This window comes from Sphaerodactylus townsendi, linkage group LG09, assembly GCF_021028975.2.
Source record: "Sphaerodactylus townsendi isolate TG3544 linkage group LG09, MPM_Stown_v2.3, whole genome shotgun sequence".
In the NCBI taxonomy this organism is placed as follows: Eukaryota; Metazoa; Chordata; class Lepidosauria; order Squamata; family Sphaerodactylidae; genus Sphaerodactylus; species Sphaerodactylus townsendi.
The window spans coordinates 92,670,219-92,689,024 of record NC_059433.1 but is presented as its reverse complement, the minus strand read 5'-3'; the positions used below and the strand labels follow the sequence as shown (position 1 = coordinate 92,689,024).

General features: G+C 39.8%; 1 protein-coding gene across 9 annotated transcripts in view; it reads left to right on the top strand.

Annotated features, from left to right (window-relative positions):
• The window catches only part of RALYL (RALY RNA binding protein like), a 305,642-nt gene that overhangs the window by 239,291 nt on the left and 47,545 nt on the right, over window positions 1–18,806 (top strand). For 6 of the 9 annotated variants that reach the window (XM_048507683.1, XM_048507680.1, XM_048507676.1 and 3 more), the window contains 3 exons: window positions 5,302–5,377; window positions 5,752–5,790; window positions 13,178–13,210. In XM_048507683.1, coding sequence (XP_048363640.1) covers window positions 5,302–5,377; window positions 5,752–5,790; window positions 13,178–13,210 — 148 coding nt within the window. The remainder of the gene's footprint in view (window positions 1–5,301; window positions 5,378–5,751; window positions 5,791–13,177; window positions 13,211–18,806) is intronic. The other 3 variants (XM_048507682.1, XM_048507681.1, XM_048507684.1) reach the window with 1 other exon arrangement.

The window sequence follows — 18,806 nt, the reverse complement described above, 5'->3', positions numbered from 1 at the left end:
AACTATGCAAAATAGAATAAATCAAGTTTTTCTACGGAGGCAATCCGAGTTGCATTGTACTGAGTCATTCACCAAGTTACTTAGATAAATTATTTGGAACTGTAGTCTATACTAGCTTACTGAAACTAGGATCCAATTATGTAACTTTTGTATCATTTAATGTGTCATGTTGAGGTTTTGGGTTCTCTCAGTTTCTGTTGTTTTGGCTGATTCCACATGGGCCAAAAACAGCAGTGTGAAAACGATGTGAAAACAGTATAAACCCTTTTACACCATTTTAAATCCTTTTCACACCCTTTTCACACTGCTGTTTTTGGCCCATGCGGAATTAGCCTTAGATTCTTTATTGGTACAACCCTAATCCTATTGTATTCTTTAGTGACAACTTCATCCTGTTGATTGTATGGACTCACTCTGTGTAATTTGCTATGAATCCAAGTAAATAATGTAAATAATAATAATTAAATAATAATTTATACAAAACAGCCAATGTATGATCAGCAACAAGAAGTCTACAGATCAGGTTTTGTCTGTGATATGGAGTTATGAAATCTGAATTGCCTCTTCCATGATTCTTTGCTTCTATTGAATGATTCACTAGAAGTGGAATAAAAGTGCAGGATTTACATATTTATTTATTTATTAAAGCATTTATAAGCTGTCTTTCCTTGTGGTTCAAAGCAACTTACAATAATAGTTTACAACATTTTCTGTGAAAACGAAACTAAATAGGAGAGTTCAAATCTCTCCTTTCTTCCCCACTTAAAAGATGGCTGCCATTCAAACCCCTCAAAAGCCCAGGCAAACAAGCTGGCATCTCTTCAAGATCTTCAAAGAGGGGGCCACCCTTACCACTTCAAGGATCCCATTCTGCAGAGCCATGATAGAAAAGACCCAGGCTCTAGTCAATGCCAGCTAGGTCACCTTAAGTAGTAGGATGGTCAACACATGGCTGTTTAGGCCATATTGGGAAATTCCTTGAGATTTGGTGGTAGAGTCTGGAAACAACAGGGTTTGGAGGAATGTCAATAGTATATAATGCCATAGACTCCACCCTCCGAAACAACCATTTTCTTCCTGTAGTCTGATCCCTGTACTCTGGCAATCAGTTGTAATTCCAGAAGATCTCCAGGCCCCACTGGATATATGCAACCCTATAGTATGCTTTATTGGTCGGGTAGGGCACTATCTCACACTTTAAGAGCCCCATCCAAACCTGGAGGCAACAGACCACAGCACTAATGCAGCACTACCCCATGGCCTCCAAAACGGCTTTTCAGTGGCACAGGGAGCAGGGAAAAACCTTGGACTTCCCCACCATTGAAAAATCCCATAGGGCTGAATGGACACACAGAAAGTGTGGCATACATTCAAGGGCCAATGCACCTTTGGGTCTGCCCTGGTAATATCCTGGCCAGCCCCCCTCCCACACTGGCATTCGAGCAGGACACCAGCACAGAATGCCATGGCCCAAACTTCCAGGTTTTGTGGCAGCGGGGTTGCAGTACATGCTGCTGCCAGCACGTCTGCCCCCTGCACTAGTGTAAGGGCCCCAGAGAAGGAAAATGCACAGGCACAAGGCCACGTCCCTTGATGGGACTGTAAATGTGACTTGTGGCACACTTTGCCAAAAAGATTAGCCATTACTTTTAAAACAATAATTTTCTAAGGAGCAATTATTTTCATGATTGCAGTATAACATCATCATAATTCAGTTTCAATTTCTCATCTAATGCCTTCAGGGAAGTAATGTTTAGGCTCAGTGATATATTTAATGTGCCTGAGCAACTCTAGCGATTCAGTTTCTTGGAAAATACATTCTGATTCTATCTGTTTATAAGTGGAGGGGGAAAAAATCCGATAAATTGAAACTGTGTATTCATTTTTGTAAACTGAAGTCAACAAAGATGAGCTACAAGAAATCAGCATCAGCATCAAAGATCCATCCCCAAAGAATATGAAAATGCCAAATAATCTTTTAATGTTATCATGACGAAGAATGTAGTGACCTTGACAAACATCTGCAAGGAAAAATAAAAATGAGTTACTGGGAAAATATTGATTGAAGAAAAATATGGAGATCTATGTGCTGGGGTTTTTTTTTCTGTAAGTAAATTCATAAATGTTGCATTTTTCCAACTTATACTACTAGCTTCAGAAAATCATATGATGAAAATCAGTGACCTTAAAGTTGCCGGATGAAAATATTGAGAAAGGGTATAATTATAATAAAGGTCATCTGATAGAATATCTATTATAATTATACTGTACAGTCTCCCAAATCCATATAGAAGCTCTGCACAGGTAATGTCATCCCAGAACCATTTTGTGCAGTTCAGATAAAATTACCGGCTGCTGTTGCATTCTCTTTAAAAAGACACTCTTATTGCCTGTTTTAATATTATTTATGTTAGTCGTTTTTTTTGTTATGTCAATAAAGGTTATGCTAAAAAAAGACTCTCTTCAAAGCATCTCTGATGTATATTTAAAACTGAAGACAAGATTTAACCTTCTATGTAAAAATATATTTATCTTAAAATTTACCAGTACACAATATTGTGTGGCAAAAATGACAACAAGCCCAGAAACATCTCAGGATTATGTTGTTTGTTTGAAACAATCATACCTATGAAATGAACATTTTTGCTGAGACAGGTTCTCAGGACAGGGTGCAAATTTATAACGCGGCAAAACATCAACTTTGCATTTACAAATAATCATTTCTATTTATAAACTTTTAAAGATAAGTTTCAAAGTGTTGAAAAAGAAATTGATGAAAATAAAATACAGTATACTTCAAAATAACATTACCCAACTGCAGCAGCAATAATATAAAGTAAAGAAGAATTAAACAACTGTTGAAGACCAGCAAAAACAAATGTGCTTTCATCTTGTGCTAAGCCTTTGTCAAAATGGACCCAAGTGGATTTTTGTAGGGAGGAAATTCCAGAGCAATGGGGTAATCACTGAGAAGGCAAACCACCTGAGGAAGTCACCCTGAGCTGGATTCTTTGCCAATGCCACTTGAACATCCCCAGTCAATTCCAAAGATTAAGAATAATTAGGAAATCAATTATGAAACATCTAATATTAAGTTTTTAATTTTTCACATTTAACTTGTAGATTTAAAAATGCTGATTAATTTTAACTCTACTACATTGTGGAGTTCACACATCCTTTAGGAGTTCCCAAACTTTATGAGACTGTGGGCACATTTGGGAATTCTGACATGGCATGGGTTAAGGGACAAAATGTCTCCCACAGTAGTTGGAGAGCCACAAAATGATTCCACTTAATTTCAGAAATACAGTGCAGATCTTTATGCTGTAGTGTGAGCTGCCGCGAAAGCAACATTTTAAAAAACGGACACAGCCAATCAAATCTCCAGTAGTCAATCAGAATCTTTTCTGGGAAGAAGCCCAGGCTGCACCTCCCCCCACCCCCTTCCTAAAAACGCTTAGCAGATGCTGTGTTGCCCACAGGTACCACATTGGAAACCGTTGCATTAGAGACTTATTGTTTGGGTCTTCCAGGGTTAGCTGCTAGTCAAATGGTTAAGACATTTTCTATAGAACTGGTGATAAGTTTTCTCCTATTTAGTTAATATCTCTTTCATGCAAAAAAATGAGAACAACATTTCTTTTCTCTTGGAAGAAAATTTGTCTGAGTCTAGATATGTGACTCTGGATAAGGAAAGTTTAAAACAAATAGATCTGTAACACATTTATGAGGCTGGGCTGTAAGAGAAAATGGAAAGCAAGCCAAGGTACAATTCTATTCCTCTGATACATGTTCAGATAATATCTATAAAAGTAGTTATTTCAAGTGGTAATTAACATTTAGTTTAGCCTTGACAGTTACAAATGTCTTCAAAAAGCATGCTTTTCCCTAGAACTTTCATTGTGTTTCATTATTAAAATGCACATTTTGTACATCTTTATTTGCTTGTAAAGAAAGACAAATGGAGACCAATGAGAGACTAAATTGTTCTTACTCATACATAGTCATCAAACTCATTTTTCGTATTAGAGTGTAAATATGGTCCTGCAAAACTCTAATCTATATAGGTTACAAATTCTGTATGGGAACCCACAGTAGTGATACCAACTTTTATTAATATTATAGAGAATGGAAATCATGCCCCCCCCCCTGCTTTTTTCCTGTTTTTAAAAAATAAAAACCAAAGCCGTTGACAATAGTAATTAACACCAACCAGCCATATTTTTCCCCCAGAAAATTTCCCAAAGTTACTCATACCCAAAGGTGCACAAATACATTTACAATAGTAAGCTCCAAGTGAAGCCTAAAGTTCTTCAAGAACTGGAACTCCAGGCTACAGAGTTGAACTCCCTTGGCAGAAATGGCATTTTGAAGGCCTGACTCTGTGGCTTCACATCCCTGTGATTTTTATTTATTTAAATCTACTAAGCCATGGCTGCTAAACAAATTCTTTTTTTAAAAAAATTACTTTTATTTACTTTGCATGACTGCACCAAGAATATGCACTGCCCATTAAGAAAGCACAGAAGCAAATATATAAGGCTTGAAGCAAAATACGAACGTAGAAAATAAAGAAGCTTTCAAGCTGGGTGCCCAACTTCTGCGAACTTTCAGGGACTTTTAGAATTCTGACACAGCGTGATGGGCACAGAAACAAGATGGCTGCTGCAGGAGGTGGAGTCAGCCATAAAATGGCTGCCACAGCTTAATTTCAGTAACACAGTACAGATGCTTGTGTTGTGGTGGCAGCTGCTGCCAAAGCAACAATTTCTAACAAATCTGCACAATAATTAATCAGAAGCCTTGCTGGGCAAAAGCTATACCTGGGCCTACCCACTTCCTAAAAACACTTGGTGGGCACCCTTGATTTAAGATAATGGAAAGAGGGAGAAAGTCAAATGATTAATATCAGAATTGCTTAATTTATTTTGTTTAATGATGGTTTTGAGCAGCAGCTTAAAAAAGCTGTAGATACGTAAGGCTTTCGAACAAAACTTTATGGTGGTGGCAGAGAAACCAAGTCTACTATTTAGATGTAAGGGCACTAAAAGCAGTTTGACAATGACAGTGAAGAGTGCATCTTATGAATGGATGAATGGAACAGAAAAGCAGCTGAGAGCTAGAAAACTGGCGGTATATGGACATGTGGTCCTATTATGTTGAAGAACACGTTGCAAGTTGATGAAGTGTCGCTCCCTCTAATTTGTTTCATTTCATTTCTTTACAGAGATTATTATTCTGTGTGATAGGTTTATTTGAAGACTTTGTTTTAACATAAGCATGCAATATGTTTGCTTTCAGACATCAACATGGCAGGCGAACCAAAACCATACAGACCAAAGCCAGGAAACAAGCGGCCAATTTCTGCTCTCTACAGGTATGGATTCACAATTCCTAGTAAAGGGGTGTTTTTCCTTAGATTCTGTTTCCTGCTAATGATGAAACCTTCATTACAGAACGACTGCCTTGTGTGCGCCTGCCTGAAAAAAAAAAGTGGCAGCAATTTCTGAGAAGCTACAGCTCCTCAGTCTAATCCTTATATTTAACCCATTTCTCCTTTTCTGTCAGAAACTGAGGGTTGTGTATATTTATTCTTATGTCTGCTCATTTGTCTGGGAGGAGGGTGAGAGACAAAAAAGGGTATGTGGGTAAGGGAAATTAAGGGCCCACCCCTCTTCCTCTTTAGCTTGCTTTGATACTGTTTCAAGCATTTTTTTCTCAGGCCAGCTGACTTTTGGTGTTTTCTTCCAGGATGGGAGAAAAATGCTTCAAACAACTGGGCAAAACAAGGTAAGGCAAGGGAGCAGGGAGGGTTAAAAACAGGACTTTTCTGTTTTTTTAAAAAAGGAACACACCACCATGCCCATGAAAGACGAAAGAATAAATACACATGAATCTCCCCTTGCCCCAATCTCCCTTTGCCCCAATGCAAGAAATATGTCCTCGTAAAGCCAGGCTTCCCAATTGCCTGGGCACACAAGGGGTGGGGGTTTCTAAGCCCAATATTCCATCTTTGAGAAGCTGAGGAACCGAATTAAAAATGGTAGTTTACAGTCTAATTATTTTCCCTAGTCTCTGTTGTTTTTACCATAGAAGTTAGGAGAAATTCCTAGAGCATTATCCAGAAGAGACAACACATCCTCTCCAAACTCCTCGGGCACCCCTACAAAAATCTCCCAGCCTATTCTTAGGTTGTGTTGGGAATCCTACTTGAAGCCAGTGACCTATCTGGATGCAAATCAAATATATGAGATTAATAAAAACTGTACATTTTCACTCTATAATCCTGAAATGATTATGACTCTTGGATTGCTTGCAGTACTGTATGTACTCGCATATAAGTCGACTTTTTCAGCATATTTTTAATGCTGAAAAAGCCCCCCTCGACTTATATGCGAGTGAGGTGTATATTAAAAAATATTTTAGAGTGTTTACTTTGTCGGCCTCCAGGGGGCGCAGTTTGTAGGCTAGCAGCGCCAAAATTTTAGGCTATCATCAGGTGACACTCCTGATCATACCAGCCAGGTTTGGTAAAGTTTGATTCAGGGGTTCCAAAGTTATGGACCCTCAAAGGGGATGCCCCATCCCCCATTGTTTCCAATGGGAGCTAATAGTAGATGGGGCTACATTTTGAAAGTCCATAACTTTGGACTCCTTGAACCAAACTTCACTAAACCTGGGTGGTATCATCAGGATAATCTCTTGCTAATACCAGCCAGGTTTGGTGATGTTTGGTTCAGGGGATCCAAAGTTATAAATCCCCAAAGTGGGTGCTCCCATCCCCCATTGTTTCCAATGGAAGCTAATAGTAGATGGGGCTACCCTTTTGAGGGTCTATAACTTTGGACCCCTGAACCAAACTTCACCAAACCTGGGTGGTATCATCAGGGGGTCTCCTAAAGATACTCTGAGATGTTGGTACTGCTAACATAAACATTCCTCCCCTGACAGGCACCCTCAAAATTCCCCAAGATTCTCCCTTTAAATCACCCCCCCCCCCACAAGTGGATTTAAAGGGAGAATCAGGGCTTACCAGTAGCTGCTGCATTTCCCACCCTCGACTTATACGCGAGTCAATAAGTTTTCCCAGTTTTTTGTGGTAAAATTAGGTGCCTCGACTTATATGCGGGTGGACTTATACATGAGTATATTTCCACCTAGGAGGCCATAAGTTGGGTGGAAAAGCGGCATAGAAATGTTTCTAAATAAATAAAATGTATATATAATTGACTTCAATGCAGAAGACCTAGTTTACATCATTAATCATTTTCTTTATAAATGTGTATATGTGTTGAAGTCTAATAAGGAAGAAGATAATTTTACGTTTAAAGGAACAGATTTCTCTGAACAATTACTTTGCAGATCAATGATTTCTCTATATTGTACTCAGTCTTCATAAACTGGCTTTAACTTATCCATTCTCTTCTTCAGATTTCTTTCTTATATATGTGATCATCCTTCTTTATATATGTGTGTGATGCTAATTGCCTTCATATGGCAGTTGTACCTTTTGTGGGTAGCTGGATGCCTCAGAAGGGAAAACTTCTGAAAGCCAGTGTTGTGTAATGGTTAATGGTGGACTCTAATCTGGAGAACCGGGTTTGATTCCTCATTCTTCCATATGAGCAGCAGACTCAAATCTGGTAAACTGGATTTGTTTTTCTACTCCTCCACATGAAGTCTGGTGGGTGACCTTGGACTAGTCACAGTTCTTTGAGAACTGAATCAGCCCCACCTATCTCACAATATGGCTGCTGTGGGGAGAAGAAGGGAAGGAGTTTTAAGCCATCTTGAGTCTTCTTGTAGGATAGAAAGGTGAGGTATAAATCCAAACTCTTCTTCCTCTACATGGCATCATGCTCATTTGTAGCATGATTTGGCCAGCCTTTGGAGATGACATCACAGTGCCGGTGCACCATTTCGCCTTGCCCTCAAAGGGTATGGCCACTGGCCCCCTTCTGCCCTTGTCAGGGCAGAAGCCAGGGACTCTTCCCTTCCCTTCCCCTCAGCAGCTGCAGCCATGATTATTCACGTCTTCTCATTCCATATAGCATAACTGCATTAACAGAATAGAACTGCCATACGTTCTTTAAAATTTTGAATATTTCAAGGGCTTAAAGCCAACAAAAGCTACTTGTTTTAGAAATGCATTGAGAAGTTTTTTAATAGCTTATATTAGGAAGCCGTACATGATGCCGTGAGGCAGGAAGTCATGCATGCCAACAAGTGGGGTGGCTCTGAGGACAGAATTCTGCTCTAACAATTAAACACCGGATCCCACATAAAAAAATGCTCCCTAATTATCCTGATGGCTGAAATTCATTTGCCAAGCTTTTGCTGCTGGCAAAAAGGGAATAATAAGAGGGCCCTTTAGCAGAAGAGAAATATGAGATTTGATTATCTCTTTAGTACTCTCTGTAGCGAACATTATTCACTTGCAACTGTTTCAGAGTTCTGTTGTGGAAATATGCAAATAAGTTCTATGTGAGATCACAAACATAGTATGATAGTATAAAGCAGCAGTTCTCAACCTGTGGGTCGCAACCCCTTTGGGGGTCGAATGGCCCTTTCACAGGGGTCGCCTAAGACTCTGCATCAGTGTTCTCCATCTGTAAAATGTATAAATGTCAGGGTTGGGGGTCACAACAACATGAGGAACTGCATTAAAGGGTCGCAGCATTAGGAAGGTTGAGAACCACTGGAATAAAGAGTATGAGGAGAAAAGAGGTTAGTGATTAACTGGAGCTGACAAAAATATCTTCTACATGGCATCGTGCTCATTTGTATCATGATTTATGAGGATCCCATACAGAGCAAGTCTTATGTTAGAAGCAGTACACAACCTCTATCTTGTTGCCAGTGTTGAGCAGCAACTGTGTTTTCTACACCACTAGCTGTGCCATGCTAGGGCACTTGTGCTGCAGGGATTCAGACAGAGGAAACATTCACTCTGCATCATCTCTCTTTACAGCCCATAACTCTCTGTCTCTCTTGCACTGCATTTGGATAGGGGACCCTTCAGAAATAGCCTGAGGGAAATAAAGGCTAGCTGCCATATGGGAATCAGCAAACATGGCCTTCCCCTTGGGCAGAAGGAATTTTTAGGCAGCTCCCAACTCATACTAATAGGTCATTAGAATAGAGCATCTGCTATAGAGATGCCATTCACATCAGTACCCAGTAGATTCTCAACAGATGTAATTGCAATCTGGATTAAAATTCTCTTTCATGAAATTCACAGTACATAAAGGCATTTTCAATCTCATGAAAACTAATGTGGATTAAAGGGGCAGTTTGATGCCTATAAATATACCTGCCTCCCTTTCAATTGCACTTATTCCATGGACTCTTTTGATTTCAGTGAGTTTCTACCCACATTTAATCCTGCAGATGTTCGATCAGTGCTGTATACTTCTCTGTGTTTCGCTTTGCCAAAGCATTTGGTTTGAGTTTGAATTTTAAAAGTGGCTGATGGTATTAAACTACTTGATTTCTTCTGAACTGGCATAATGATTTCAAGGAAAGGAACGCTGAATAAAAGTGCTTAGCATGTTAACTGGTAGTGGTGAGAATCTGTGCAGCTTAATATAATGCAATGTAAACATTCATGAAACCAGTCTGATGAGCCCAAGGGGGTTTTAGATTTGCTTTCCTTGAACTGCACCCCCATTCTGCCTGGTGATTTCAAAAGGAGTTTGCAACATGGTTTTAAGGTCTGCTGTTCAAAGTAATTAAGATCAGAGATTCCACAGGGTTAGTTCAAATCCTAAACTGCTCTTTGGATCCTACCATTATTATGGTGATTCTGATTGCAAATATTTTTGAAATATGCATTGCTGTTCAAATATGTTCAGTATTCAGTCAGTGTTCAGTCAGGAGGATATTGTAAGAAATTGCTTGATAAACATGAATTGCATTTTGTCAGCACAATATATAATCAGCTAGTTTTTGTAAATGTTAGCAGAGGAACTAGGACTAAGAAGATGAAATCTCAGGGGGAGGGTGGTAAGAGGCAGGTAGCCAACTGCTTTTGATTACAAATAGACATGCAATAAGGTGTATTCTTTCTGTTAGAACAGTCAACACCATTTTGCTGAGCCAGTCTGGATGAGCTCTTTACAGCTTGTGGATCCATAATGACTTTGCTATTCATACCTTGATGCAGGGTATAAAAAAGTCAACTGGCATCAGCTTCTCCAAATAACTATTGATGTAGTCAGAAAAGCGGCACTTAAGAATGTCAACTGGACATATATTTTCCTATATCATCACAGTTATCTTAGTGCTTTAGCCACATTGATCTGATTCAATGAAACCCTTCAGATAAATTGCTTAGAAGCTGAACTCTGTTAAACCTTTTATGTAAAAGAAAATAAGATTTAAAAAGGGTAACTATTGGCTGCCATGGTGCTTTCTTAGAGAAAGTGGTTTGGAAAGAAAATCTGAAATATAAAAGTGTGTAAAAGTGTAGGGTAGAGAAAGAAATACCCCAGCCCTTGCATACAGCCTCCCCAGGGCAAAACCTGTTCTCCAGATGCCTCCTAATCAAAAAGAAGAGTTTTTCAGAGTCTCAGGCCGTTTCTGCACGGCCAGCTGAGTGGGGGTGCATCGGCATAGTTTATGCTGATGCACCCCCTGGGACCGTTCGTATAGTTCGTATAGTTTATACATATAGTTTATACGTATAGTTTATCGGCATAGCACCCCCTGGTCCTGTGTGCAGCCGACGGCGCAGCCTTCGCACAGGCTGTGCCGCCCCCAAACTGCTCTTACCTTCTCCTGGCTTCTGTCACGTTGTGGAGGCCAGGGGACACACCTCCGTGGCCAGAGCGATGGCTCTGGAGTTGGAGGCCAGGAAGCGTGTCCCCTGACCTCCACAATGCGACAAAAGCCAGGAGAAGGTAAGAGCCATTTGGGGAAGGCAGGGGGAAAACGCCACCTTCCACCCGCTGCCGTTCACACCGCAGCGGGTGGAAGACGCCGCTTTTGGAAAACCTCACTGGGGTGCTGTTATTGGGCTGTGCAGAAACAGCCTCAGTATGTGAAATATTGGAGTCTATGGGTTGGATTCAGCCAGTTTGTTTGTTTTTCACTCAATCTTGCCCAATTGGTCCCCATGGTACAGCCTCCATCCCACACGGCTTTTGTACACAGACTTTTTAGTTGTTAGTGGACTGCTGCATTTTTACCAACAGAAAAGTTGCTTAGAGCCATTCCTATAACACCATCTTCTGGTTTCCAATCACAACAGTTATGTACAATCCATGCTCAAAGAAGCCTAGTATTTTTCCTTACATGTTACAGGCTTCTCATTTTCCTAAAAAGCTAGTTTCTGCTTCTAAAGTTTTGTCTTCTTATGTTTTTTTGTATCAGATACACAGAACTAAAATTCATACTGTTGATTCCTGTAAAGACAGTAGCATATCCGGTGGAGTTCTGGATTGTCTTCAAGGTGTTGGTACTGACCTTTAAGGCCCTTTACAGCCTGGGGCCCTCATACCTGCGAGACCGCCTTACCCCATATGTCCCGAGTCGACCTCTCCATTCAGCAGAGGTGAATTTACTGGTGCTCCCCCGCCCCTCTATGATGTGGCTGGCTTCTACCCGGGCCAGGGCTTTTACGTCCCTAGCCCCTGCCTGGTGAAACGCTCTTCCCCCAGTTGTTAGGGTCCTGCAGGACCTTGGGGAGTTCCGCAGGGTCTGCAAAACCAAGCTGTTCCACTGGGCTTTTAGGGGGACTGGCCACTGAGTCCACCCCTCCCTGTTGTGCTATGGGCCATCTGATTATTTGAAAATCTGCCGGTCCCATCCTGGAGTTAGGACCTGACGTCATCTACCTAATTATGGATGAGTTATTGTTGCTACTGATTTTATTGTATTTTATTGATTTTATTAAGATTATTCTATTTGTTTCTTCTTTTGAGTTGTAATTTATTATTCTTGTTTGGCTTATATACTGCTCTGAACCCTTCGGGCATAGGGCGGTCCACCAAATCGAATGAATGAATGAATGAATGAATGAATGAATGAATGAATGAATGAATGAATGAATGAATGAATGAATGAATACTCACATTGATTGTTTTAGAACTGTTTTGCACATTTTTCTAAGCAAGAGTAATTGAAAACTATCGAATTCAAGCCTGCCAACTTTAGCAGGAGTATACCCATTGTAAGTCCACTAAAGGGTTTAGAAGGGTGGTTAGAATATCACTGAAATTGTGATGCAATGTATTATATTTTTCCAGCAGGAGAAAAACCAACAGATTGCTCATGAGGAAACCTGATAAATGTGGGTGCTCACTGGCAATTAGATGATGTGTGAATAAAATAACATAATCAAAGTATATAGTGTTGACTAGTGCAGTTTTTACATCTTTATTTTAGTTTATTATTCTGAGTTGCTAATTTAAATTAAAGAGCAATTGAAATTAAAGGCCAATGGATAATTGCTTTCTTCTATTGCCTGAAAAACTCTAAAGTAATTTACTGCATCACTACGAATCACCTAAAACCACTTAGTCAAGTATATTAAAAGAGGGTCAAACCAAGGGCAGCCCTATTTTGAGCAAATTGAATCCCTTCTTGAGAACAGATTTCAAATAGATTTTTGATTGCAGTGTTTCTCAGAGATGCTCTTACCCAATTGTATCTTTTATTTGAACGTCTGAGTTTTTAACTTGATTCTAACCTTTGAAGTTGAATAAAACAATCAAGTTTTGATTTTGCCTGACAGGTCTTCTAATAGTGGCCCATCAAAGATGGTTTCAGAATTTGATGACCTTCATATAAAAACCTGAAACATGCAAATAAAAAATTTCACTTTCTTGTGTATTTCATTAAAAGTGAAAAGTTGGTGGTGGAGACTTTTGCCAGGCTTGAGATCTTGGCACAGGCTCTCTCTCGTTATTCTATTTGACCAGCTCAAAGGCCTTTACCAGCACCCTCTAGACGGAATACATTATTAATGTTACTTGTGAGCCCTCCGGAGGAGGGCGGTATACAAGTATAACAACAACAACAACAACAAAACAACAACAACAACAACAACAACAACAACAATAACAATAACAATAATAACAATAATAACAATAATAATAATAATAATAATAATAATAATAATAATAATAATAATACATTGCACATTATGAATTTTGATGTGTTTTTTGTTTTACAGACTTGAATCGAAGGAGCCTTTCCTGTCCGTTGGGTAAGTAAGAATCTTTGGCTAAGGAATATACTTCCAAAAAAATCCCACCTCCATTCTAGTTCTCTTAATCGCTTTTCAACAGCACTTAGGATTTAATATCACTCTCAGTTTCCTTTGTAGCTTATTTAATTTCTGAGACAATTAAAAAAATCCACTGGATATTTATAGGAAGGTTTTGGCTTGAAATTCTTTCTCAGAACTTATTCGGCTTTATATAATTGGTATAGTTCCATTTCCAGTTATTGTGTTGTTCAATGTGTTGGCCTTATCATATGTGTACAGAGATCTGAGTCTATTGTTTGTTACACTTGGCTGCAGCCTTAGTAACTGACATTAGTATTAACCCACTAAATTATTTGTAGATAATTGTAATTCAAAATCAAGAAGTTGTTTCCCAATTTCCTGCACTTCTGTTAGTCATAAAAAGAATTAAATTAGTTTAGCTGGAAAATGTCTAGACTGATTTTCCATGAAATATTCAAGGTTCCTTTAAAAAGTAGCAGCGCATCTCAGACACTGAGGTAATATTAAAACAGTAATCCAACAAATCCCATGTAACTAAACCTTTAGGGATCATCATTTTTGTCAAAAGACTTACAAAAGAATTGAGTCGTTTGAGGTTTTTCTACTGATGCCACAAGGTTTGAATGACAGTAGTACTTGTAACTCCCAGGAGATGAAATTTCACAATTTGGCAGGTACAATTGCCAAAAAGACCCTGTAGGTTTCAGCTAAGCATCCTTTTGAAAGTTTGGGTTTCTGAAGCAAGCTTCTTTGGAGAATCCAGAATATCCATTATCCATTTTTTCCTTGCCTTTTTATGTGAGCAGTGTATAATTTTATATCCTGGCTTTCTGATCCAACCACTTCTTAAAGGCTCATGAGCAGTAATAAATAGCCAATGTAAAGCTCCTTGGTTTTCAAGGACTGTCCCAGTGTTTTCTTTGGAGGCAGCATCAACAATTTGCCTTTAAATTACTGTGACAGCCAAAACATGCACTAGTTCCTTTGTAGCACAGGGATACTGTGACCAAGGTACTTCAGGTTCTGTTCACCTGACTCTGAATGGTGCACTTTTCAGTCACATTTCCTGACTTCTGGCTGTGTCAACCCATAATGCACAAATCCCACAAGGCGTGAATATGCACTGAATTCCACCAAGATCAACTTTTGAGATATCAGCACAAATACAGTTGGTTTTTATAGTGCTTTTGATAAATTTGACTCTTTTGAGAGAGCCAGTGAGTTACATTGAAACTATGGTTCTTTTTTGTGCCCCATTTGATATCTTTTAATAGCATTCTGTTTCATTCCCTGGCTGTTCTTAATTGTTAAAAATATAAGAAGTCAATTCCCCAGGGCTCGGTCTGGATGGCCTTCAGTGAGGGAGGGGAGTGAGTGAGGGGTGGCATGGAAGGTAGGGGAAGGGGGTCCGGCATCTGGACATGGCCCACCCATCCTAGTGGAGGGAGGGGAGGGGAGGGGTGGCATGCAAGGGAGGGGAGGGGGTGCCACCCCTCACTAATAAATATATTATGATGTGAATTCTTCATGCTGCAAGTTTCTCACTTTGCCTCTACTTCATTGGCTGTCATTTGTAAAGTTAGGACACTCACAACACAATGGTGACATTCCACCAGATGTTTTGTATTATTAGTAGTGTTACCAGCCCAAAGCTGGCAAATGATGGGAGATGTACTGGGTCCCGGGGGGGGGGGGGGGGGCTCACCAGTAACATCATGATGTTGCTGGTAACACAGTCACATCACTTCTGGCATGACCCATATCTGGGGTGGGATTAGCAGGCACCATTTTTCAGTGGTTCTGGTACTACCTGGAGGATAGGTTTCAAAACATGGTGGTGAGGGTCTGCTACTTAGCCCTTTGGCCTTTGGGATTCCATAAGATTCCATCTTATTCCCTAGACTCTTTAACATCTACATGACATATACACTAATGGATAAGATCAGCCGGGAATTTAGGCTGGGCTATCACCAACATGGGTATGACACTCAATTCTATCTCATGCTTCCAGTTGATCTCACCAAAGCTATAGAAACTCTGGGAGCAGTTTTGGAGGAGATGCAAGCTGATAAACTGAAGCTTAATCCAAGTGCTGGTGGGCAAAAGCTTTGACCCAGGATTTAAGATGGTCTCCCCTTGAAGAAACAGAGCTGTAGTCTGGGGATGTTCTTGGACCCAGATCTACTGCTGAAAAAGCAGGTGGCAGCTGTGGCCAGAAGTGCCTTTTACCAGCTTCAGCTGGGTAGCCAGCTCTGGCGTTTCCTGAGGAAAAAAGATCTGGCCACTGTGGTGAATGCCCTGGTTATATCCAGATAGATTACTGCAGTGTAATATATGGGGCTGTCCTTTGGAAACTTCAATTGGTACAACGTTGCTGCAGCCAGGATGATGATTGGAGTGGGTTGTAGGGACCATATGACTCCAGTCTTAACCCATCTATACTGGCTCTAGTTTGTTTCTGGGCACAATGGAAGGTGCTGGTGTTGACATTCAAAGCCCTAACCCATTTGGGACTAACCTACCTGAAGGACCATCTACATCCTTATGAACCTCCCTGACCACTGCAGACATCTCTGGAAGTCAAATGTCCCTGCCTTCAAATGTCCCTGCCTTCTAAGATTAGGCAGGTGGCAGTCTGGGAGAGGGCCTTCTCTGTCATAGCATCAAATATCTGGAACTCTCTTCCCAGGGAGATTCTTCCATCCTTTTCTATTGCCATCTTTTGCAAGCAAGTGAAGACTTGTGGGTTTCTTTTGACATTCCCTCCAGCCTAATCAATGTTTTGATTGCTGTTTTTGTGTCTTATGTATTTTAACTTGGTTTTTAATTGCTTTAATTTACGTAGGAGGTGATTTTTAATGGTTTTAAAATGGGATTGTATCATGCATGTTTTAAATGGTTAGCTGCCTTGATGGCCTTGTGAGGGCAGAAATGTGGGGTACACATTTTGTAAATAAATGAATAAATAAATATGAGACACTAGGGCAGAGAGGAAGAGGAGAGACATAGGAAGCAATCTCAAAATGGTTTAATGAATAAGTCCCACGTAATTTTAATGTATTTATTCTCATGAAAGTGTCTTTAGGATTGCAGCATCCCTTTCTCTCCATAGCGTTTAGTACTGCTGAACTGCAATCTCACCATCTCGTAAGGTATCAGAGTAAGAACTATAGATTTTCTTTGTTCCTGAGGAACCCTGCTGCTATCTTCTGGTCATCTCTTCCAAATTATGTACTGATTCACAATATTTTCCTTTTATATGAGATGCACATGTTTTAGTGAAACACCGCTGAGCCTAGAATATCTGTTGAATAGTTTCCACTATGTACATTCAATGGTACTTATCCTTGATCTCATATCTTAACACCAAGGACAATTAAGTAATGTTATCCCCTTATTCTTTCATCTAACACTGCCACAGAAGCAGGTGTCTTCATCTCACTGAAAATGTAAACAAGAATGGTAGTTTCCTTAGCTTCAAGTTCAGTAGCAATGTTGAGTCCAGCAAGTTTTTCAAGGTATATGTTTTTAAGAGGCAAGGTTGCCTTTGTCTCCCTTGTTTTATCAAAGGTTTATAATGAAAGAAGTCATGATTAATGAAAGACTCCAATTGACATTATTGGATGCTTTTGCTTAAATAAAAATTGAATGGTGTATAAACAGCTCTGTACCTGAATTTACTTGGCCTGAGTAGTCAGAAATGAGTTATGCAGAATTATCTGTCTTTCATTCATTTCAGTGCAACTTGCGAGTCTTTGGGTGGATTTTCCCTATGTCTGCACAGACCAAATGGATTACCTCTGCTCTGTAAGAGTGATAACTTGTGGGACTTATCACTGTTGCAGTATAGTATGATATCCCTAATTTAGCTGTCTTTAAAAGGAGATATGAAAAATTTGTGGAGGACAGTACCATCAATGTTATTAGACAAATACAGCCTTCATGTTCAGGGTTAGTACCTCTCTGGATACCAGTAGTGGTTGGAGAGAACCACTATGGGAGTTTTAATTTGCTTTCCCTGCCAGGTGTTCTTCTAGAATACTAGACCATTGATTTGATCTTGTATTTTATATCTTATTTGTATTCATTTAAGCAACAGCTTTCATTTGTGTTGAAAGTAGTTGAAAATTGGCTCCATCTCCTGGTTCCTACCTTTTCCTATTGACTCTTGTAGAATTGCTTACTTGAGCACAATATTGGTAGGCCACTTGGGGCTAAACCAGATTATAGTCCCTCACTCCTCCACATGCAGCCCGCTGGGTGACCTCGGACTAGTCATAGTTCTCTCAGAACTCTCTTAGCCCCACCTACCTCACAAAGTGTCTGTTTGGCTGGGTGGCGGGAGACAAGGTGATTTAAATCCGCTTTGAGACTCCTTAAAGGTAGAGAAGAATGGGGTATGAAAACAAACACTTCTTCTCTTCTAGAGGAGGAGGGAGGTCTCTGCTTAAGATCTGCTAGTTGTGGGTTTGTTTCCTCTTGCAAATCAGCAGTCCCACAAAAGAACAGAAGCTGCACTGGAGCAAACAGATTTTAACCCTTTTATTCCACACTATTACCTGATATAGACCCCACCCCCACCCCAGCTGCACTGCTGTGCTGGGGGAGAAGGGGGCAGATCTCCAGCATCTGTCCTGCTTTATTATTAAATTGTAAAGATCTCAGGAAGATCTCTGCCTCAGTGCACAGAATCCACAAATGGTCGCTTCTACATATCTATATTTTCATTGTTCAGAGATTCGGGTAAAATTTACACAAGAAAGAAAGCTCCTCCTATTTGGAATTCTGTTACTGGAGAGACATAGGAGTGGCACTTATGGCAACAGTTCCCATGCTGCAAAAATCTGATGTTCAGATTTGCTGCATTTTCTTCCTCAATACCACCAAATACATTTGTTGGTGATTATTGACCCCATTCAACAAAATGTGCATTTTATATCATCTACGGAAAGGTAAATCATAAATGTACCAACTGATGGCAGTTTGCTAATTTTTTTCAGTTTCTGTATGTGTAGGAATAATGAGTAACCTGGATTTTTTCTTCTACAGTCTTATTCTGCTGATACAAGTTTGTTGGAGCTCCCCCTGTTCTATAGGAGAAAACTTCAACAAACTTGTATCAAGAAAAGTAGATTGCACTGGCAGCCCCTTAAGGCAAACTGTTTGTCTTTCTGATGGTGCCATTTGATAGCTAGCAAGTAAAGCTGAGTAAAATCTACTTTTTATATATAGAACAAAAAGCTATTACCAAAGTGATGTTCTGAAAATCCTTTGGTTCCATGTAAGTTTCATATAAAGATGAATTTTATATTCTGGTTTATATTTTATCAGCTATAAACTTGTCCTGCTGTGCAGAGTATTTATTAAAAAAACATGACAGGTCTCACAGCCCAGTATTGATGAGTAAAGATAACGGGCTCTTGCTAGAAGGAAACAAAAATTGCTAGAGCTAAAATAAGCAAGTGTATCACAGGTAAGAAGAAACTTTTTCATGCCGTTTAGAGTATATAGGATAGTTCACTGTAGGCAGTTCTGAGGAAATTATTGTGATAGCTTGATTCAATAGACTGTA